The following is a 24,479-nucleotide window of genomic DNA, read 5'->3' as shown; positions in this document are numbered from 1 at the left end:
AACCCCAAACCAAATTGCAAAATTAATAGATAATTCACAGGTGATTTCCAAAATCTTGTCCACATTTTCCAGTATTTTACTGGTAGTTTCGCTGTACTTATTCTTAATTCCTTTCAAACTTTTAAAAATAGTTTTAATTTTTTCAAACTGTACTACTTAAATTTAAGTATAACTGTATTTAAATTTAGTTTTTATTTGGTTAATTAACTTTTCATTTTTATTAGTTAAATTAGATATATTGTAGACAAAATAAAGTGTTCTATGATTTAACTCTGTAAAATAACTGACGGTTAATAATGGCGTAAATGCACATGATTTATGCATATTTTGAAAATTCATTAACTCTGTTCAGAATCAAATACTGAAATTTTTACTGTAGTTTGCTATTGCGTAGATGCATCATATTACGTGGTAAAATTAAATTTTTGTCCCAAGCCCCCCACCAGAGATAAAAAACCTCAAACTTTCAATAGATTTAAAAGTTTGAATTTAAAAAAATTATAAAAAAAAGAAGGGAACACTTATCAATGTTTTTACTCTAGCTATGGTGAGTATGACAGCTAATATAATAAAAAAAATCAATTCGATATTTCACAACCTTCATTGCGAATTTAAACTGTAAAAGAGGATTTATTATTATTTGATATAAAATTTTGGTGGTCATTTTTACTTAAGGGGTTTTAATATAAAGGACCCAAATTAAAGAGGAGAAATTGATGAAAAAGAAATGTTTATATGTTGCAATGTTTTGGCATAATCCAGTCTAAAAACATTAGTTTATGCTAATGTCTGCACAGCCAAAAACAAGTATGTATGGCTAAACAAGCATGGCCAGGAATAACTTATAAAAGAAATAAAATAAAAAATGATGAAGCAACCAAAAATATTTTGGCCGAATTACTTCATATGAATTGATTCTTCATCTTAACAGTATTTCTGACTGAAAATACTACTTACTTCTGGTTCAACTGGTTCTTCAAAACTAACAACTCATTTTTATTGTTACAATATCCTGAATGAGTAATACCTGCAAAGTCAGCAATAACAAAACTACAGGCTTTATATAAAAAAAAAAAGATTATAGAGATTTTTTTATAGCAATTTAATATATTTTTAGTAATATTTAACATAAACTCGTTTTTTTTCTCAGTTGACTCCCTAAAGCCTGCATTAAGAAGCATTGCTTCGAAAAATTATTTTTGATAAAATAATAAGCAGTGAAATAACAAGCTAAATCATTTTACATAAATAATGTATCTAAATTATTAGTCTGTAATATATGTTATAACATTCAGTAATACTGAAAAGATATCAAAAAACTGTTTACTCTTTAATGTTACAACCATGAAATAATTATAATGAACTTACCTTTTTAAAAGTATTATAAATGGTAATTTATAATAAAAAAATTATAATTAAAAAGTGTATGTGTGTGTGTGTGTGGTGTACATGAAAGACAAAAATATAGTTAACAGAGACCACTGTAAAGTATGATTGCCAGGATGCTCTTCATCCTCTGGAATAGTTTTTCGGTTCAATATGTTGGTGACCGATCACTGAACGGATTTTTATCATCTGCTATCAAACCAAAACAGCTTTTTAATGACTATGTTAAAACACCAAGCTGACCCCCCAGCTATAATTTTTTCAACTCTGGCAAACTGTAGACAAAAACCTTTACGTGTAAAACCTTCAGTGTTAAAGGAAGGTGCAGCGATTGTGCTTCTGCGAATCAGTTAATTATTCTGCAAATCTGATAGCTGTTGAAAATATCTGCCGAGGCATTTCAAACGATGGCATCCTGACAGAAACGGAACTGATGACTGTTGTGTTATCAAGCTAGAGGGTCTAAAAGACAACCTCCAGTAAAGCCCATCATGGCTATGAATAGAGGGTTAGTATGGCAACCAAAACCACCACAAGACAGGTGGTAGGGGGGTGGTAGCTTTTTACACAGACTTCTGTAAAACTAATTATACAAGCAAATTTCTACATAATGTACTTTTTGTACCATATTACTATATCTCTTTTTCTTTTATTGTACATACGTTCCAAATTTCTTCTTAATTTTACTAAAATACATTTACTTTTTATCTTTAATTTTTTTACTTAGTGTCTTACCCATTTAACATTAGAATGATATGTACAGTATATATGATAAACCTTTTTTAAATTATCCTTTTCAATCATCCAGATTTGGCCTAGCAAAGATTCATCTGGATAATTGGTGTTTCACTGTATGAAAAATCTAATATACCCTTACCACTTCATTATCAACTAAATTGGTCTCTTCAATTCCTAAAATATCTTTTTCGATGTCACCATTACTAATATCAAGCAATTCCTCTTCCAGTTGTAGTAAATCTTCTTGCTGTAACAAAAAGCAAAACATAAATGCTTTTATCACAATTACAAAGTTCCATAAGCTTCAAAAACAACATAAATCTACTTTAAAATTAAATAATGAAATTGAAATCAGTGTGTCATAAATGATGTCGGTGAAGCGGCAAGATAAATGAGATGTCTTGTGTTAGACAACTAAACACAAATTAGAATGCATAGAAGTAGTAAGGAAAGGAAAGAAGGTAATGCTTCCAAACGTTGTCAATGATTATATATTTATGGACAGAGTTGATAGGATGGATCAAATGCTGAGCGCACTCCCACTCGAAAGAAAAGACAATAATGGTTGATATAAAAGCAGTTCTGCCAACTTTTAAATATCACTATGTTCAATGCTCTGTTTTACAAAAGAAAAGCGGTGGCAAGTACAATTCTCTTCAATTCAGACAGCAAATTACTAAAATTCATCAATTCTTATAAACAAAAAAAATATTGTTAAAGACTGAGATGAATTAAAATTTAAATTTATTATCTTAGAAAAAGAATAAAAATAATTAAACATAATAATACTATAACAAATGACTGCCCATACTCATCATTAAGATTCAACATTCTAGATTTAGTAATGTGAAGAAGATACAAGAATATGAAGATGATGTAAATAAATAATATTTATATTGTTGTACACCTTTATGCTTAGTATATTGTCGCATGTTTCGTGGCTCGATCAGAATATTGAGAGGTGGACAATTTAGAATGTTTATATAATTACAACTTACTGGTTTAAAATGTCATAATTATAACCAGACAAATTAATAATAATAAGTGACAATAATAAAACAAATAGTGAACACAATTATTAATATAGTAATTACAACCACAATAATAATCAGGATAATAGTAGTAAATGATAATAGTACGTGTCAATAACAAATCCAAATAAATAATGTAATCAACAAAGAATAACAATCAAAATATTACACATCAAATAGTCATAAGTGTCAATAGTAAATACAGATTATATACATAGGACAGATTTCAAAAAATCATTCAGAATTTATTCCAGGTAGAAAAAACAAAACTAGAATCAACTCATTAACAAAAGAAACTGCTAGTTTTAACCCTTTTTAAACACTTTGTCTTATATTAACAAACGATCTTATAAATTTCACTTGCAAATACCCTTGCTATCTACCTAAAGTTTATCGCATTATTTCTTCCACTTATACACTTATAGTTTTACTATAACTCACCGATAGTATTTCTTGTTTACTGGAATTACTCGTGGCATCATCTTAGTCTTATCGAACTGGATTCAAGACTCTCCTTGGTGGACTGACGTCTTGCACTCCCATCTCGCAGACACACCTGTGACTCTCATTCGCTGGACTGGTTTGCAAAACTCCACCGAACTCACACAACTCGCAGCCTCTCCTTGCTGAACTGCCCTTGTGGGACTGACGTCGTAACACCTTGCAGACTGGTTCTAATAGAACTCTCTTTTAGCCGGTCTTACTGAGCTATTTATACTTCTAGCCTCTTTACCTACCAGACTGGACCCAACTCATAGTGTGAAAACTTTTGTTCGTTCAAGGCTTTTGTTCCCATGAATTCCAAACCTGGCCTCTTCTCACCATAAAACAGGTGTTCACTGCATGTTAACAGGCAGTATAACAAAGGATAATTGTTAAACGACCATACTTTACAAAAAGTTTCTCCTTTTTTGTCCCTTTCTGGATTCCTGCAATTGTTCTTAACATTACTTTTATAATCGGTAGGAATCCCTTACTCAGGCTCACTATACCGGTCTTGTTACAATATGGTATAAATTGGAGTAAAAAAATACTGTTATATCTGTTATGTTGTTAACACTATTTTGTAACAACTTAAATAATACAAAAACATGTTAAATAATCTTAGTATTAATGTTATGACTATAATTATAAATTTACCCTTAAGTTTGCCTTCCTTAGTTTTGATTAGCTCTGTTACAGGATTTTGTACAGACTGACAATGCAGCATCCCATGAAAGTCAAATTTTCATATTAGGTTTTTAGGGTTCTGTTATTATGTTTGGTGATTATTTTTTTGTTATTTGAGGTTATTTGGCACAGCGGTAAGTATGTTGGTGATTAATTGAATCCAGACTAGGCAACTTAAAAAAAAAGCAATACATCATTTGAAAAATTTAAACACTACTGAAATAAATCTTTGGTTCAATAAGAAATTTTTTATTGATCTTTATTTTACTGGGTTTTTCAACTGACTTTTCTGCAATTCATTTAACAAAAACACATATGACACTTAAGCAGGATGACTGAATATGATAAACTCGCTAAGAAAATTTTCAACATCATCAAGCCAAGTAAATTAAAGTCCATTTGGATGAAAGAAACACAAGACAACCTGGAACGACTGCAAATTTCAGAAGAAGAAATCAAGCACAGAAGAAAATTTATGGATGAAATTAGAAATAGGAAAATTGAACAAGAGCAAAAACGACAAACAATAGAAAGAAGATGAACTGAGGAGAGGAAGAAGAAACATATAGTGAACAGATGAAGAGGTTTTAAAAAGAGAAGGAAGTAGAGCCATGATGGTTAAGTTCACATGCTCTCCTAAAAGGTAATAATCAGAAATAATACTACATATGAGTTTAGAAATGGATCGGATGTAATCCAAAATTTACAAACTAGATAATAATAATAATAATAGTAATGAAAAGATAATACACTGGGACACCAATTTTCCAGATGATAACTGGACTGCTTAAAATCCAGACAAAGAACTTAAAAAAAAACTAGTACATTATTTAAAAAATTTAATTAGTATTCAAACAAATCCTTGCTTCAATACCACTTATTTTTATCAATATTTTTTATACTGGATTTTTTAACTGCCTTTTTTGCAATTATATAATTTTTTAACAAAAATATATAACTGGCCTTTGCAGAACTAATTATAAAAGTAAATTTTTATACTTATTTTTTGTATCATATTACTATATATCTTTTTTCTTACGTTGAACATTGTATTTTCATTTTCAAATTTCTTCTTAAATATGTTTACTTTTTCCATTTAATTTTTTTTTGCTTATGTCTTACCCATTAAATATAAAATTATAAGTGCAGTTTATAAGATAAAACTTTTTAAAATTATTCTTTTCAATTATCCACATTTGGCTTTGCCAGGTCTATCTGGATAATTGGTGTTCCACTGTACGCAATATCTCACACTCTTACCGCTTTATTTTCAACTTTTAAATTTTCTGATTTAACTAAGTCAGTCTCTTCAATCGCTAAAGGATCTTTGTCAATATCACTGTTACTAACATCAAGCAGTTCCTCTTCCAGCTGCAGTAAATTTACTTGCTGTAACAAAAAGCAAAATATGAATGCTTGAAAGTAAATATGTTTATGACTTTGTATAATTTATGAAATAAAAATAAATCGCATCTTTAAATCGCTTAACACTTACATAAATAGTGCAGCCACAGTTACATTATTACTATTATTATTAGGTGACCTTAAGATGCCAGGTTTTGCTACGTTATCAAAAAATACTGCTACTCACCTTACATATTCTTTAAAAATTGTAATCTTTTATAATCAAATAATTGTTAAAACTCTTGAGGTAAATTCTCATGATTTTGTTTTTCTAATCTTACTCACATTAATGTTAATATTGCTTATGCTGAAATTTTTTTATCAGGATAAATATCATTTACCTTAGAGATAACGTTATCTAAGATTTTGAATTCTAATTTTATACCTCATAAAATCTTACCAGAAATAAAAATATTAATTTTGTAACATTCACTAAATGAGAGTTTGATTGTAAATAATACTTATTCTTTTATATTAGTAACCTTGAAGTTTGTACATGGAACATGGAAACTGAATTTTATAGCATAAAAGAAATGCCATGCCTGAAAGGGATTAGATATTAACCACAGATAAACAAATTTTTTTAAGGAATTGCAGTTATGTATTAACAATATTGTTGATTATCATGTACCAAAAATATTTATAAAAAAACTTAATTTTCAAAGTGGTTATCACAGCTGATAACTTATTATCACAATTATTAATAATAAAAACTTCCAAAGATTCAAAAACAATATAGATCTACTTATAATTAAGAATTATTTAAGAACAAAGTATATGTAATATTGTTAGTCACAAAGATTTATTTTTTAATTATACTGTTTCGTTGAGAAATCTTTATCCAACGATTCAAAATACAAATTACCCACCCCTTTGCTTGAGGATAAAAATGAAAAAAATTAGGCCTTAACGCCAAAGAAAATTGAAAAATTATAGAAGTACTTCAAAAGATTATTAAACTACCTTGAACTCGAGGAAAGATTTCGATTCCAAAATCCAGCAACATGAAAAAAAAAACAACCACCCAGCTGGACAGATGATCGCCTTCACGATGATAGTCTACTTCACTACTCTAGCAAAGCACTATGTTGTTTGTGTCTAGTGGGCCTGTTACCACCACACAACTCGCATGCTAATTGGCCGATATGATGTTATATTAGGTGATTTACCTAGTTCTGTTGGTTTCAGCTATTTTCCATAGATCCAGAAAATATTCAAGTTTGAGAATAGATGTAAAGCAATAATAATTATAAATAGCTACACAAGTACTTTATGACAAGTGAAGTCACCATTGTATATAGTTTATGAATTAGATGGTATGCGAACAATGAAGATATTGGGGGATTTTAATAGTTTAATTATAAAAATATTAGCATCTAATTTTACAAAAGCAGCAAAATATGTTTGTTCTGCATGAAAACATAAAGTTTTCATTAAAAACAGCTGTTGGGTTGTGTATGAGATTTCCACTCATATTTTTTATTTATATATTTACATTTACATTTATATAATCATGCAAGCAATCTGTAATTTTTTTTAAACAACTTTCAAATTAAAAGATTTTTGGAAGAACTTCAAATTAATTCACCTCAACAAAGCAGTACTTGTTGATAACACTTCCTATCTATATCAATACTGTTATACAAAGAGGAAGAGCACTTTTGTTTGTTAGGGATAAACAGAAAAACTACTCTATCAATCGCAACCATATTTTTACCCGTGTTTCTCAGCATATTGAGGTTTTTTGATATCTTTCTGATGTAGAAAAAAATATATGTATGTAGTAGTGGAGATTTGCCAGTTGAAGCATAAACTTTAATGAATTGAATAAATGAACTGTGAGTCTGTATCACTGTTTGAGCTGATGATGCGTATCAGTCAATTGAATAATATTACAAGTACGAGTAATATTAAATAATTTAAAAGATTTCTGTTTAACATAAGGCTTCCTGTGGAGACTGCATATGAGGCTAGAGTGGTGAGATATACGTGCACCTCATGGGAAACTAGACCAATCATTAACATCAACGGGTAACAATCGGGATGCCCCTAGGGTGTTGTTTTGGGAGGTGCAAATGGTGCTCTTGTAACATCTCTGCAAACAATTGTCAAATTTTCAAAATTCGAACAGGGTATTTTTTAGTAGGTTAAAAGCTAACTTTTGCATGAATCAGGTACACTCTCCAGATCATAATTATTTGGAAATGTGTATATATATATATATATATATATATAATCTGTTTGTTTGTAAACGCATCATGCAAGAACCAAATGACCAATTATTTTCGAATTTGCAGGATAAACTCGTGTTATCCCAGAGAAGGTTTTAATCCTTCAACCGAGTCCGTAGCTCCCAGGGTGGGTGAAGTTGTGGATTAAAGATATTCATTAAGGAAAATATAGATTAATCCTTTTACTTCATTACTATATTTCTGCTACCATTGCAAAGAAATGTTATGAATTTTTTGTCATCAAAGGTATGAGTACTTTAGTTACCACAGTTTTTATTATTCTTTATTTTGTAATTTAGTTTCTTTTTCAGGTTTCTGTAAAGCCAGAATAATATAATTATTATTTATCAGTATTATTCTCACAACCATGAGGATAACATACAATGCGAAGGACTAGAAGGTGGAGCCCTCTGAGTGGATGGCAACCTAAGCAAACTTTGCGGTATCCAGGGTGCCAGTCCAGGTAAATTGGGAATGGCTAGCGAAGCGACATCTGCAGCCATGGGGTAGGCTAAGATTCACCTAGGTTTATCTGAGCCCTGAAGGGTCTAGATTCTGGTTAGACAGCTTGGTATTTTATACGAGACCTAACATGTGCTTAATCCCTATTTAGGCAACCAAGTTAGAGAGGATCATGGGTTTTTTATACAGAAATTAAAAAAACCTTTAAATGAACATTTTTGAACGTACATTTTTTATAACGTTATAATGCTGTACAAATATAAAACCCTCTACACTACCGTATTTTTAAAATTGCACTAACAATAACTGAAGGTGAACGTTCACAAAAAAAGTGAAGTCATTGATAACATTTTGCATCAGATGACTGTCAGTATGATTACTTTAGCATTTCTGCAACATGTCTGCAGGGTAATAACTTCAAATATCTTTTGTAATAATATGAAAATGTGTTAATTTTCCTAATGTAAATACAGAATTAAATTTTATTTTATTTTTATTTCATTAATAAAATTATATGTCATGACTGTTTAATCTGTATCGGGTAAGGTTTAATTACTAACCTAATAAATATTCAAATATGACAAATGATTTCAATTAACAACCGATTACCCAGAGCTTATTAAAATGAGAACTCTATCAACAAGTTAAAATACACACATTTTAGACATCACTGAAGTTTAAAAACAACATTTTTGCCCTCACGCATTAACAATTTATCATTTACACACAACTTAATACGTCCGTATTAATTAAATAGAAATAAATAAAATTAAAAACAATCTTTTTAAAACAGAACTCACAGAAATGAAAAAAATACATTAATTAACAAGGAAATACAGTAATAAAATTAACAGGAGACAAATCAATCATATTTGTTACAATATCCAATAATAATAAATACTTACATGATCTGGATAAAATTCTACCTCTTCTTCTGTCTTCACAGTGTGTAAATAATTTATTTCAAGTTCATCGGTTTTCATGTTAAGATTAAGCTGCGGTAAAACTTTCTCAGATTCCTTTAAAAATAAGATAAAGAAAAACCCTTATAAACTGTGAAAACAAACTAATATTTAATAAATATAACCTGTCAGAGAAAGGTTACTGTTTTTATTCTGATAATTATTATTGCCTCTGAACTTGCTTTGGCTTTGAGCGAATGAAATACGGACTTACGGGTAATGTAAGAAAATACGGGCATAGTATTCCAAAACATAAATTGCAAAAGAAATTAAACAACAATGAAATTCATGCAGAGTGTGATAAGGTGGAAAAAATGTTGTTGAAGCGGCAAGATAAACGAGATGTTTTAGGTTTGACAACTAAACACAAATTGGATTGTGTAGAAGTAGTATGGAAAGAAAGAAGGCAATGGATCCAGATGTTATCAAAGGTTATTATATTATGAAGGTTATGACCTGTATATATATATATATATATATATATATATATATATATATTAGTCTCTTAAATAACTGCAATTTGTTCAACTAGTGTGAACAATAAAGCTACCCCACCATGGCTCAATGACATGAGGATATGTATGACATGTAAAAATATGTGTAGTCTTGTACACTCAAATCTTTGTTTCAACAAGAATTCTTTTTTCTATCTTTATTTTATGGGGGTTTTTTTACTGCCTTTTTGGCAATTCATATAGAAAAAACTATATATAGATAAACTATATATGCTATAGTATACTATATATATATATATATATATATATATATATATATATATATATAGGACTTTCCTTAAGTAATTACAAAAGCAAATTTCTACACATTGCATTTTTTGCACCACATTACTGTACCATATTAATTTTTTCTTACATTGTACATATGTTAAAAATTTATTTTTAATTTTACTATATATATATATATATATTAAATTTTTTAAATTATCTTTTCCAGTTATCCAGATCTGGCCTTGCAAAGGTTCATCTAGATAATTGGTGTTCCAATGTATGCAAAATCTAACACCCTTACCACTTCATTTTCAACTTTTACAGTTTTTGATTTAACTGAGTTTGTCTCTTCAATTGCTAAAGGATCTTTTGGAATATCACCATTAATCGTATCAACCGGTTCCTGTTTCAGTTGTACTAAATCTACTTGCTGTAACACAGAACAAAAAATGAATGCTACAAAGTAAATGTTTATGATTTCTTGTATAATTCATAAAATAAAAATAAACTATACCTCTAATTCACTCCCCCCTCCACACACACATGCACATTAACTATGTAGCCACAGTCAAATTATTATTATTATTATTTGGTGACTTTAATGGCCCAGGCTTTGTATGAGAAAACCTAGAAAATGTTTGTTAGGCCAAATTTAATCATCCAAATTCAAACGTTAAAAATGCACTCACCTTACAGATTTTTTCTACATATTGTAATCTTTTACAATCAAATAATTTTTTCAACTGTTGCAGTAATTCTACCGATTCGGTTTTTATAATCTTACAAACATTAGTGTTAATATTGTTTTTATGGTGAAATTTCTGTGACAAATATAATTTACCTTTAAAGATAATGTTACCTAAGATTTTAAATTCTAATCTTATATCTAATGAATACATACCAGATTATAAAAATATAAATTCTGTAAGATTCAACATTTAATGAATGATAGTTTGACCCTAAATATCTATTTATGTTTTGTTGTCACATAAGCTTAAAGCTTGTGTGTTGAATATGGAAATGGAATTTTATAGCGTATGAAACATGTCGTGCATCACCGGAATTTTATATTGATCATGATATAAAAATCTTTGCTGAAGAGTTGCAGCTATGTATTACAGTGGTCACTATGAAAGATGGCGCTTGTGTTTAAACTATTGCATCTTAGTTTAAAAAAAAAATCACACAATAAAAATGAAGGTATCAGAAACTCCAATTATTTTTGCACTAACTGGATTCAGCCGATTTTAGTTAGTCATTCGTTTGAAAATTAGGGGCGTGAAAAGTGAAATTCTTGCAGTTTTTTTTTGAAAACATGAACTTTAAATTGCTATAAAATCCAAACCAATACATAAAAAGCTTCTATTTTTAAAATTAGATTAAACAATTGTTTCTCAATAATTGTAATTAAGATTTAGCCCAAAACTACTACTACATACAAGCATACAGGTTGTTTTCAGGTAAAAACATCACATTTCGGTTAACATTAGGTGTAAAAAAAATAAATTTCCATTAATATCAGGCATTAATTTTGTAGAATTTTTATTTGTTGAGTTGAATTAATAAACATTCCTGTTTTATGGTGAGGATCATAATAATAGATTTAAAATTGTGAAAATTGGAAATATGTGAAGGGCTGAAGAAGCATTCTCAGTAGGCAGTACAGTCTCAATATTGATTACAGTATATTAATATTATGTCATTGTATATTAGTAAAAATCAATTGTAATGCCAGTCTTCAGTCTGATGGGTTCATTAAGCCCTTAGCTATGATATCTAATAAATCATACGAATATTTTATTTTGATATGTTCAGTTTCTTAGCAAGGTTTCAGGTTTCTTAGCAAGTTTATTTAACAGTATCGCCCTATGTCAAAGACAGTTTAAGCATAAGACAAGTTAAGCATTTTTTTATTGGGTAATAAGTTAAAAGATTTTTTTGTAATTTCTCTGTAACTATCTTAAGTGTAATATGAATGAGATGGAGACACCTTTGTTTACTGGTCAACAAGGCTGTACAATTAAAGAGTGGTTTGAGAAATGCAATCTGCAATAAATAAACATTTTTTCAAAAGCTATAAGACTTTGAATTCCGTAGTGCAATTTACTTTGATAAAGTTCATGAACCCATCACCGAAACATGAACATTAGATGAAGGTCACTACAAAGGATATGTAGGAGTGCTATTGTAATGACAGTTGCATTCAGTTTGAAATGCCAAGGAAAATAGGACACGGAATGCAAATCTGTTACTGGAATATTTCATTGTGCACAATCTTATATCAGTACTACCCCTACCGTTCAGAATGAAATCCCTACCATTAAGAACTTCAAAGAGGAAGTACGGGAAAACTGGATGTAAATCTATCGTCTACGACCGTTCGTCATATTGTGAAAAAAATTGGTTTTTGTTATTAAAAAAAAAAAAACTGAAGATGGTCAACATTTCTTGATGGAAAAACCAGATATTGCATTAAAAAGAATTGAATTTTAAATATATTTCACAAATTAAAAGTGTCATGTGATGATCAAATATATTTGATGATCATATATTTTACATAGATAAGACATGGCTTAATGAAAATCATTTTCATAAATGCATATGGAAAGATTCAAAGAAAATTACACATTAAAACTAAAATGCTCATCAGAAAGGCAGTCTAATAGTATGTCATGCAGGTTCAGCTAAAACAGGATTCTTAAACAACGTAAGGTTTACAGCAGTAAATTGAAAGCCTGTTCTTCAGATTATCATTCAGAAATGAATAGGGACAGTTTTAAAAATTGGTTTACAAATGAATTTTTAAATTATTTACAAGAAGGAAGTGTAATAAGAATGGAAACGCAACTTATCACCCGTTTGCGGTAAATAAAGTTACTACCAACAACTGGAGGAAAGCTGAAATCCAGTAGTGGTTTCCAGAAAAAATGGTTGCTTGCAACTGCTTTTACACTTTTTAAGTTTCATAGTTAAAATAAATGTATAATGTTAACTGATATGATTTTTTAATACCTTTATGTAATCTGTTGTTCTTTTTATACAGATGAGTCTTTGATAGAAATATTGCAAACAGTTGCAAAAATAAATGAAAATAACAACACCAACAGTATAATAATAATGCAAAAATTATACTTCATAATATTAACAAAGTATAAAGTATCTGATAAAACTGTGTGAAAGACAATATTAACCATGCCTGCATGTCGCTGGTCATAATAGCAACAAACAGGATACATGCTCAACTACTAGCTGCGACTGTACTTTTTGAATGATCTTTTCAAACCTTTCCAAACTCAATTAAAAGCTTAATATTAAATACTTTATTTTCAAAATATCGTCAACTTATTCAAATTGTTTCCATGATTACAATGATGTGTTTTCCCCCCAAAAAAATAATCATTGAAACTAAAGTTAGGTTGTCTCGTAAGAAACACTGTATGCTTAAATAATACTAGTTTTGGGCTAAATCTTAATTAAAATTATTAAGAAACTTTCAAACATAGAAAATTTATATTTTTAAAGTTTAGGAATCTTTATCTGATGATTCCAAAGATTTTTTTTAATTTGCTAATAATAATGACAACAATAGATCTATCTACCTTGTATGCTTTTTGAAATGAGTATGCTAATAAGGGCACTGGTATTGTACGTTTTTGCTAAAAAAAATTTGGGAGTGAATATTAGCAATGATTTTTCCTCAACTAAAATTACATTTAACTGCTGCAGTTAAACATTAACTGAGAATGATGTTGAAAGGGGCCATTTGATCTAATAATTCTTTGACAGGCCCAGAATATATTCATCCTCTTTTAGTGAAGAAATGCTCTGCCTTTTTTATACAGTTTTTAATTAAGCTCTTCAATCATTCTTGAAATGCTCTTCTTTTCCTAAGACAAGGCATACATTTAGGTTCTACAATTTTCATAGTATTTATAAATGACATCAGTTTCATTACACACTACTCATATTTTTTATTTTTATTTTTTGCAGATATGAAATTGTTTAAGCCTATTATTATAAATCTAGCTGATATTCAATTACTTCGTTGACTTGAACTTTGTAGAAAAATTAACTTATATATTATTTCTTCCAACTTAAAAAAAATTGATTTCATACTCAATTTAGAAGGTTTGCAAATGTTGATATAACTGTGTAACTGAATAATACAAAAGCTATCTTCTATTAAAGACTTAGGTGTAGGTTTTGATACGAAGTTATCCTTCAGTCAATACGAAGATTATACTGTAAGACACTAAAAATTGTAAATTTAATTAAGAGATTCTCTACAAATTTTAGAAATATTAACTCGGGAGAATTTTTTTGGTTATGCATTTTATATACTGTAGTACTAAATTATGGCTCTGTTGTCTAGTGACCTTTTACCGACTTGCAATTAAAATTACTAGAAATACCACAGAGAATTTTTCTTAGATATGCAGCCTATAAAATCTGTGATTCTATGCACTTCACCGATCATTAACTTTATTAATATTTTTAATTTGTTAAAAATACCAAGAATTGAATCACCTATGACAAGGACAGATTAATATTTGCTAATAAAATTTTTAGTAGTTATTTTGACTATCCTAAATTATTTCAGTTTTGACTTACATATAATAATGACTAGACTGCTTAGGCATAATTTTCAATATTTTCTTGGTTCAATCAAATCTCATATATCATCTATTACTAGACTACCTTTACTGTGTAAAGTACACTTACAGTACAGTTAATACCTTATCAAGAGCTATTCTAACTTATGAATGATAATTTTGTTAAGTACTTATGTTTTTTTTTTTTTTAATATGATATTGCATTCATGGGTTTCATGCCTGTCTATTTCAATTAAATAAATAAGTAAATTAAAATTTACCACACTTACCAAATATCAATCACCCAGCCTTTGCTTTAGGGTAAAAATATAAAATTAGGCCATAACAACAAAGACAACTGCAAATTTCCAGCAAGTACTTTGAAAAATTACTAAACTACCAAGAACCTGAGGTAATATTTCAACTCCAAAATCTAGCAACATGAACTGAAAAACCCAAAATACATAATTAAATGAAAATAGACAAAATCACCCAGAAATTAAATTATAAGGAAGCAGATGATAACTTAACTGCAGCAGAATTACAGGAAGAATCATGAAAAAAACAAGAGAAAACTGAAGAACTTGCTAGAAGAGATATAGAAAACTGAACAAAATCTCACAAGACTGGAAAAATGCATTAATACATAAACTACACAAATAAGAAGATGAAACGTAAGTAAACAAAAACAAATGAATTTCCTTCTTACCTGTGACAAATAAAATCCTTTGAAATGCACTTCGAAATATAATTGAATTAATATAGACTTAACAACTGGGAGAATATGAAGAAGGATTCAGAAAAGTAAGATCATGTGCAGAGCAAATCTTGAACCTTTAAACAATAAGGGAAAAATTACAAGCCATAAAACTAAGTAATTGTCTTCGTAGATTCAAAAAGGTATACAACTCAATCTACAGAACTTCCTTATTCAAAGTTCCTAGAAGAATTTGGTGTGGATCCCAACGCAATTAACATTACTGAACAGACTCTTCCAATCACAAAGTTAGAACTAAAATTGGGAAAATAAGATGAAAAAAGTTGGAACACACCACTAAATAAAATTGAGTCTGAAACTGAAAGGAATTGTAATAACTGCTTAGGCGTTGCTGAAAATATTACAATTTTCTTACAGAACCTTGAAAAGGCAGCAGAACAAGTAAACCAACTAAAATAATTTGCAAGGGAAATAAGGTTAAAAATTTCTTTGAAAAATGCAGAATTCATGACCAACCAAGATTCTCCCGAGTCCCTAAAAACGAAATATGGAAAATCAATCAAGTTAACAAATTTAAATATATGGGAGAAATAATCCAAATTATTGATTTGGATAAAAAAGCCAATCAAATAAGAAAGAGAAAAATAAAATTAGCCTACCAACAAAGGATATTTTCAACAAGAACATCTCGGTGCCAAAATCAGACACTAAAATACATTAATCAAACCGGAGGACCTGTTTGCATCATCAGACGCATCTTCAGTTTGAAATCAGATAAAATAAATCGAATAGAAAAATACAGTAAAAACTTGAGAAAGATTCTAGAACCAAAGTAACAAAAACATTTACATATACAATGAAACCGAGAAAAGGTCAATTTCATCAGAAAAAAGAGAGCCAAATCTTTTTTCAGTCTCACAAAACAGATTTTCAACCACATTTAACGAAAAAAAGAATGGAAATCAACACAGTTCAGTGGTTGTAAATGAAAATAAAAATATTTTTTCAATACAGACCAATGTTCAGAAAACCAGTAAAGATTTCACAGAAAGCTAGAAAAAAGAAGGGAAAAATAAAGAAAAGAATGAAGAACTGTTGGAAAACCAGGAAAGAAGATATGCAGAAGAGAAATAAAAAAAAAAAGAAAAGAGCTTACATGCTCATGCGATGTGTTAGTTTCAGTCACTGGTAACAGAAGCCATATCATTTGTGCCGCATTATCCTGTTCAGTCACTAATTTAATATTTTTATTAAGAAGCACAGCTTCATTAGTAAAAGTATTATTTACAGGCACATTCATTATCTGTAAAGAAAAACAAAATTAAAATAAATAACCATAATAAAAATACCTTTGACTCTTTTACACCTGTCATAAACAGCTCTCTTATAATTCCTTAATGATTTTTGTTTGTCTATGTTTTATGGTGGCTTAAGTGAGGTTATATTTGATGCTGATGCAAGCTTTCTCAATGAAAAACTTAAGAACACAAGAACAGACAAATGATATTAACAGATGATGCCATATACATGGCTCAAATTAATCTCTCTAAGAGGCCATGTGAAATGGCCCTTGGCTCACTGATTCTTTGATTTGTGGTAATGTATGTGATTTTTATTCTTTAAATATATTTTTTAACAATTATTTTCTGCCACTGCTACGTTTTCTATTTGTTTTCATTTAGCTCCAGATTCAGTTTGTGTGTTTTGTTTTTTATTAAACTAAATTTCTGTTTAATTTTAATAAATGTTATTTCACATTCATTTTGTCAGAAGTAAATTCTCTACAAACTAGAAAGTTGTAATTGTTTATTGGTAAATTAACAAATTTATATTCAAAGCCTAAAAAAGTTATTTTATTCCTAACCTAATTCTAGTATTTTCCAGCACAACGTTTTCGTGTTTTGATTTATTTTTAAATGATTTATAGTAATAATGCTGATTTTGGCACAGATTCTCATGAAAACTCTCAATACAGATCAGAATTTGACAAACCAGTTGTAAATGACAAGACAAAAAATTAGAGGTTTGTAGAGCGATTCAGAGGAAAGTTATGATAGAATTATGAATGTCTGATTCTGTCAGTAATTCGGCTGGCGTAAGTAGCAGCAGCGATATTCGAATTTCTTTTATTCCAGATCAAACTGAGAGTGTACACTGTTTGAACCTACAATGCTCCAATGTTTACAACAATGCATTATACAGTGATAACAATGAAGGAGATAATGAATCTAATCTAACTTAATCTAACAACTTTGATATACGTGATATTTTATTCCAATGCCTTTGCACTATTAGTTAATGATGAAAAATAATAGCAAAGGTACAGATGCCAATCCCCAAGAAGTGTATTATGCACTTTTCATCGATCATGCATTTTCAATTTCTTAAGGTAATGAGACAAATCATTATGCAAAACAAAAGATTGAATTTCGAAGGAGAAAAAGAGCAATCGATAATTATAATAAAGCTCTAGATTGAAAAAATGGAATACACCTGATATAAATGAAACAGAAAGATTTGTGGAAAATTTTGTGGATGGGGTCTTGGTAAAATGCCGAGTATATAGTAAATCTGTTGTATTCTAACCGGGTTAGTAAGCTAACTTACTGAGATTCTAAGCCAACATTTTTGAGATTCTTCTGAGAATGTTCCACGCTTCAAATAATGGAAATGCACCATACAATGAAGAAACTGTACAAAGTTCAACAACTCATCGATAGCTTCTCCCAAAGTTTCAAATTGCAATCAATCCTCCACGAAGAGATGTGAATCGATGAAAAATAATTCTTTTCAGGGGACAGCTTGTCTTTCATCAATACTCTCCCAAAAGAAAGACACCAGCACGGGGTGAAACTTCAAATTATGTCTTGTCTGTAGCTACACATGGAATCTCATGACATATGCTGGAAAAGAACCAATTTCCGGCAAAGGAGTTCCAGAAAAATATGTGTTGGAGCTTGCTGGACCATTACTTGAAGCTGGATGAACACTATTGTGAAAACTGGTATACAAGTGTATTGTTGGCTTCTCAGTTACATGATTTTTATACAAATCTTTTTGGTACATTAATGGCTAATCAAAAAGGAAATACAACATAATTAACAGAAACCAAACTGAAAAAAGGTGAAGTAGTTACAGCCCAATATTCAGGTAAAAAATATATATATATTATATATATATATATATATATATATTGAAATAGAAGAATAACGGAAATGTGTTGATGATTTCAACAAAACACAGAGACGAAATGGTAACAAAACATTCAATAAAGTGGTATCAAAAAATCATTTTTGAAATACTGTTTGGAACTTCAATTGTCAATGGTTTTCATACAACCTTGTTATCAAACAACAAAAACTTCCAATGAAAATCCTAATATTTAGGGAAGAATTGATTTTACCTTTTTTTACAGACGTTTGACAATGATGCATAAACTGAAGTCAGTCAAGATGAATTTACAAAAGAGACTACAACACTACATAGACTGATCCAACATTGAAGGTAAGAAGTCAACAGCAAGACAGAGGTGCAGTGGTTGCTACAAAATGAGGAAGCTGACAGAAGACAGAGGAACCTCAGAAAAAACTACCAAAAGGGCAACGACAAAAAGTTATGTGTGTGATGCCTTCTTTTGTCTCGATTGCTTCAGCTGTTGACTGATTTTGTTTTCTTATAAAACTTTCAATAGAAACTTTGTTGTTCATGATTTTGAGTAAAAATGTTCTGTATTTAATTATTAGAACAAAATTGATAATGAAATAACAGAATGATGAACAGAATTGACAATGTTAAATGTAAATGATGTATGTGTTTTCTGTAAATAGTTTTTTATAACACAGTATGATGTAAGTAATAACAGCAGTTAAGATATGTAAATAGGTACATATCTTAAAGAAACTCTTTAAGAGTTATAAATATAACTTTTTTTTATACAAGAATACTTTGTAAATAATATTGAAATTAATCATGTGGCCCCTCTAAGGCTTACACCGATCTCATGCCACAAACTGAAGAACATTGGGAGGCAAGGCATGTGTGAGCCGCATGTGGCTCAAACCAGTATAAATGTGCATCTCTATTACACTTTTAATAAATATTACATTTAAATGACTTTTGAAAAAAGATAACGTCTCATTCCCCTGATGTCAGTTTTATGCATATGCCCGATGCTTAACAGAGCACAACTAATAACTTCTGCCGTCAATGTAAGTTACATCGAATTTTAATAATTAAAAATAAAACAGCAAAATTATGCGGAAGCAACTTAGATGCGGTACTAATGTTATAAACGATTTAATCATATAAATTAAGATAAAAACCTTGTAACAGAATACAATAAAATATTAGCAGACAGGTCAGTTTCAGCCGATTACAATTTGTTAAAAAATGAGCGTGATTTTAGCATAAATGTATTTTTTAACATGTCCACACTAATAAAGGTTCAAAATCTTTTACCAAAAATGGGGTAAATACTAAATGATAATTAATCAGATTTAACAGAATTCAAAAAAATGAACAACACAAGGTTGTTTAGATATGAGTATCAATAAACATATTTATGGAACCTTTATTTATAATATTATTATCATGTTTGTGAAACAGATTCATTATATTGGTGTGTACATCTTTGTTTATTCATATCTTGGTTCGACATTATGACCTTACCTTACATTATTACCTTGCTTACCACAATGTCATACATTTTAAATCATGTATACATAATTTTATAAAAATGTTTAATTTAATAAATAAATAATTAAACTTTAATTAAGGCCACGTGACCCTTAAGTCTCTTAGCATTCATCAGGAAATGGTAGCACTCACTTTAGTGATAACATATTTATTCAATTCATCTTCATTTCTAACAACAAATTTTATGTTACATATTAAAAACCATGAAGAACTAATTATAAAGGGGTATTAATTTGATGCTATTTAATTACAGACACTTTTTAAGAGAATTGATAGTTTGCAATATTAAGTAGACATACGTATTTAGTTAGCTATAAAGACATTTTTATTCTGTCTTTGTGTTTATTTGTTCCTTTGTTGCGTGTCAAAACAAATAGTTTTTTGTAACCGATGACCGTTTACTTTAGAGAGTTTTACAAGACATAGTAGGCGAGCGGGCAATTTTCAATTATTAACAGAAATGTCTGTTTTCAGATGGAAAACAGACATGTGTCCACATGTCTGTTTTCCTTTATATTGTGCATATGAGTACATAGTTATCAAGCGAAACAATATTTGTTTTTTTCTACTTCTAAGAGGCAATCTATGGAATATTTACTGATATCAAAAAACTGGTTAATGGAACATAACAAATGAAGAGGCCAAGAAAAAATTATTCTTTCTCTAGACAGAAATTTTTTTAGCACAGTTACATCATTGCCCACAAAATATGGTTGACATTTTTGACATTCCTCTTGCCTAGTACAATGAACTTCAAATGCAATGACATTCTTAGGCAAAACAATACATCATAATGACATGTGCAGAGCTTTTACAAATATAGCCTTAAGAATTTTACCCCATCTATATCACATGGCATGACTTGCCAAAAGACATGGTCTAAAATTGCAGGAACGACTTTTAAACTATGAATTGAGGTTAAAATGAACGATACATCTTTAACTCAAGGTCGATTCTCAACCCAAGAAGTGTGCTTCAAGATCTAATTCTACAAAGGAAGTCATGCTAATGCTAATCACAATGGTAAGAAATGTTTTTCTTGTGGAAAATTAGGCAATCTCTAAAAACTGTTAAGTGAGACCTATCTGTTGTAAGTACAAGTTAAAGGATCATAAATCAAGTGAATGGCCATCTAATAGCACTGTGATACAGTTGTATCAGGCTTGGAAAAATTATAATGTAAGTGTTAACACTCTATGACAGTATCTTATACGCCACAACAATCTGCAGTAGCTGAAAGAGAAAACAGAATCATTTGTGATTCCCGCGCTTCCTTCCTCTTACCGGCCACAGGTTATGATACACGGAATGGCCACTGCTGTGTTGTGTACTGGAGCACATGCTCCAGCACCACAATAGTATAGGAGGGAGTGGGCTCTCTTCAAGCTAGTACGGCTTTTGCAACGTCTGCTCTCAATACTGTTGTGCTAGCGGTGGCTAGGAGAATTATGAGAGGCAGTCGGCGGGGTATTTGTGCTCTCATTACCCTAGACATGAGAAATGCATTTAACTGTATTTCTCACGTTGCCATAATGCAGGCACTGAAAAATTTATAGATGGACCAGTCAGTACATGCAAAGATAATTCTACAAAAAAAATGGGTTTAGTGACTGCAAATCTTAATCTTTCCAACTGAACTTGGTTGGGAACCTGGAACCTCTCCTCTAATATCCAACGGTGAACATGATAGGGAAATTGTTGGAAGCTTAAATTATTTAGCATCAGGCAAAACAACAGACTTAAGCTTTGCCTTGAATATTGCAACTGGAGCAAAGATTCAACCAATAAAGGCCCATTTTAATTTGGTAAAAAGAAATTTCAGATATTTCTAATCTATTCCTGAAAATGGCATTACATATAATAAAAAAAGCCAGTGGGCAAATTGAGGTGTACAGTGATGCCAATTATGTTGGTGACAGTCATTTGAAGGAAGACTAGCGAAACTCTCCTTAAATCCAATGGTAGATCAGTTGTGTGGAAAAGTAAATTGCAGAAACTTATATCATTCTCTTCTACGAAAGCTGCATATATTTCTACAATAGAGGCAACCAAATAGTTGGTTTGGCTTGAAATCTAAAAGAAAGTTGTTACACTTAATGTCAATCCAAAGCAAACTCTCTTAATACATAATCAGATTGCCATTAAACTTAAAAATAAAGCGATGTTCTACAATAAAGAAAACTAGATGCCATTATGCGAGAAAGATGGAGAAAGAAGGAAGCATTCAATCTGAAAAACAGGCAACCGATATATTTACGAAAGGACTCATCTGCTTAAAGGTATGAAAACAGTCATGCATATGAAAATTCAATGTTAATTATCGATTTCTGAGAGCTTAAAGTTAAGGAGCATTAATATTTTCGTACAATAATCGTGTTAAAAACCATTAGGGTGGAACAAACTTCGTGTGCCAAAATAACTAACAATGATAATAATATGCCCACGATATATGAATTTTTCCTTAAAAAAACCATTTTACGACGCACTCAAATGAATTTTTATCACAAGTTAAAGCCCACACCACCAATCCATCAATACAAAAACTCAAATTTTATTAATTTATATAAGAATGGTATAAAATTACTTACTTAGTCAGATAAACAAAAATGAAAACCAATAAATAAGTAATACTGAAATTAGGATATAAATCTTTTCTTTACAACACTTTCACACTAACAGGTCATAGAATTATTGATAAATAATGCCAACACACGCAATTGTACACTTCAATACATACGATATCTCGTTATAATGTTGGAAAAAATATATAAATACGTATGATTTGCACAACAGACTTAATAAGTAATTTTTCATTCACGTAACAGTTAAACAAGTTTAAAATAAAAGTAAAAATTTACTGAAATTTTCAGAAAATTCTTAGAAGCGATTGAGATTTATTAATTTATAAAAAAAACAATAATAATAATAATAGGTCAGCATTTAATAATAATAATGTTCTTTTTGTTAAACATAAAAATAATGCAACACAAAAACGTATTAGTTAAACATCAAAAAATCATTTTCATTAATAAATTAAACTAGTAATTATTTTTAATTTCTGTATAGATTTTTGTCCATGACGGTCGGAGATGATATCAATTTAAAAATACATAATTCTGTAACGACAAACCGAAGCAAAATTATATATAATTTTGCATAAAAATATACTTCAAATATTTTATAAGATATTAGCTGTCTTTTTTTAGTGTTGTTGCCACATGCCTAATTTAATATCGGCCGATGCCAACATCCCCGCCGGAGCAGCAGGTCTGGCCGGACCGCCGAGGTACAAACTTATCTGTAGTTTGAAAAACAAATAATAGAATTCCATTTCCTCAATTGAAATGGACGTGTAAAAAAGTGGCCGATTAAACACAGCACCTGATTTTGAAGTCGAGAGTTCTAAGGTTCAATTCCTAGTATAGGCAGTTACTTACTATGATTTGAACCTTAGAGCTCTCGACAAAATCAGATGATTTGAGATGAAGAATTAAACTAAGCCAACCCAGTGGGCACCACTGGGTTGGCTTAGTTACTTACCTCTCTCTCTTTTTCTGTTTAGGGTGGTTAACCAAATTTAACTGACGCAGATGGATGCCCACCACTCCAGCAGGCTGGCCACCATTCTATTCCTCAGCCACCTTACACACTCTGACGCTTCTCACTAACTTGAAAATCGCATTCAATTATGTTGTTCGTGTCTAGCGGGTCCATTACCGCCACATAGCTTGCCCTTGGATTCGGCTACATGACGTACACGAAGATCACGTTTTCAACACCATTGAAGGTGCCACAATAAAACCACAAATCGTACTCGCTGCGCTACAGGTATGGCCTGAAGCAGCCATGACACGACAGGAATTGAGCAAGGAAATAGTCTTCTTTTTTCCTGTTTAGCCTCCGATAATTACCATTCAGATAATACTTCAGAGGATGATATGTACGAGTGTAAATGAAGTATAGTCTTGTCGAGTCTCAGTTCAACCATTCCTGAGATGTGTGATTAATTGAAACCCAACCACCAAAGAACACCGGTATCCACAATCTAGTATTCAAATCTGTGTAAAAATAACTGACTTTACTAGGATTTGAATGCTGAAACTCTCAACTTCCAAATCAGCTGATTTGGGAAGATGTGTTCACTACTAGACCAACCTGATGGGTTAAGGAAACCGTCCTTCTTTTTCCTGTTTAGCCTCTGATAACTACCGTTTAGATAATTCTTCAGAGGATGAATGAGGATGGTATGTATGAGTGTAAATGAAGCGTGTAGTCTTGTACATCATCAGTTCGACCATTCCTGAGATGTGTGGTTAATTGAAACCCAACCACCAAAGAACACCAGTATCCACGATCTAGTATTCA

General features: G+C 30.3%; 1 protein-coding gene across 1 annotated transcript; it reads right to left on the bottom strand.

Moving 5' to 3' along the window:
- Positions 1 to 954: 954 nt before the first annotated feature.
- LOC142320415 (uncharacterized) lies at positions 955 to 22,852 on the bottom strand. Its single transcript, XM_075358127.1, has 7 exons — positions 22,703 to 22,852; positions 16,576 to 16,722; positions 10,411 to 10,539; positions 9,328 to 9,441; positions 5,586 to 5,714; positions 2,264 to 2,371; positions 955 to 1,027 (listed from the first exon to the last, which is right to left on the bottom strand). The coding sequence occupies exons 2-7, from the start codon at positions 16,717 to 16,719 to the stop codon at positions 983 to 985; spliced, it is 669 nt and encodes a 222-aa protein (XP_075214242.1). The 5' UTR covers positions 16,720 to 16,722; positions 22,703 to 22,852; the 3' UTR covers positions 955 to 982.
- Between the last annotated feature and the right edge of the window lie 1,627 nt (positions 22,853 to 24,479).

The sequence above is a fragment of the Lycorma delicatula genome, chromosome 2, assembly GCF_047948215.1.
Source record: "Lycorma delicatula isolate Av1 chromosome 2, ASM4794821v1, whole genome shotgun sequence".
NCBI classification, from domain to species: domain Eukaryota; kingdom Metazoa; phylum Arthropoda; class Insecta; order Hemiptera; family Fulgoridae; genus Lycorma; species Lycorma delicatula.
Note: the sequence above shows the minus strand (reverse complement) of the source record. Positions and strands in the feature narration are given on the sequence as shown.

Coding starts and splice junctions, on each gene's coding strand:
- LOC142320415 (XM_075358127.1), bottom strand. CDS start 16,719: ATGAATGTGCCTGTAAATAATACTTTTACTAATGAAGCTGTGCTTCTT. Junction 9,442..10,410: donor TAAAAGTTGAAAATGAAGTG/GTAAGGGTGTTA, acceptor TTATTTTTAAAG/GAATCTGAGAAAGTTTTACC. Junction 2,372..5,585: donor TAAAAGTTGAAAATAAAGCG/GTAAGAGTGTGA, acceptor TTTTTGTTACAG/CAAGAAGATTTACTACAACT.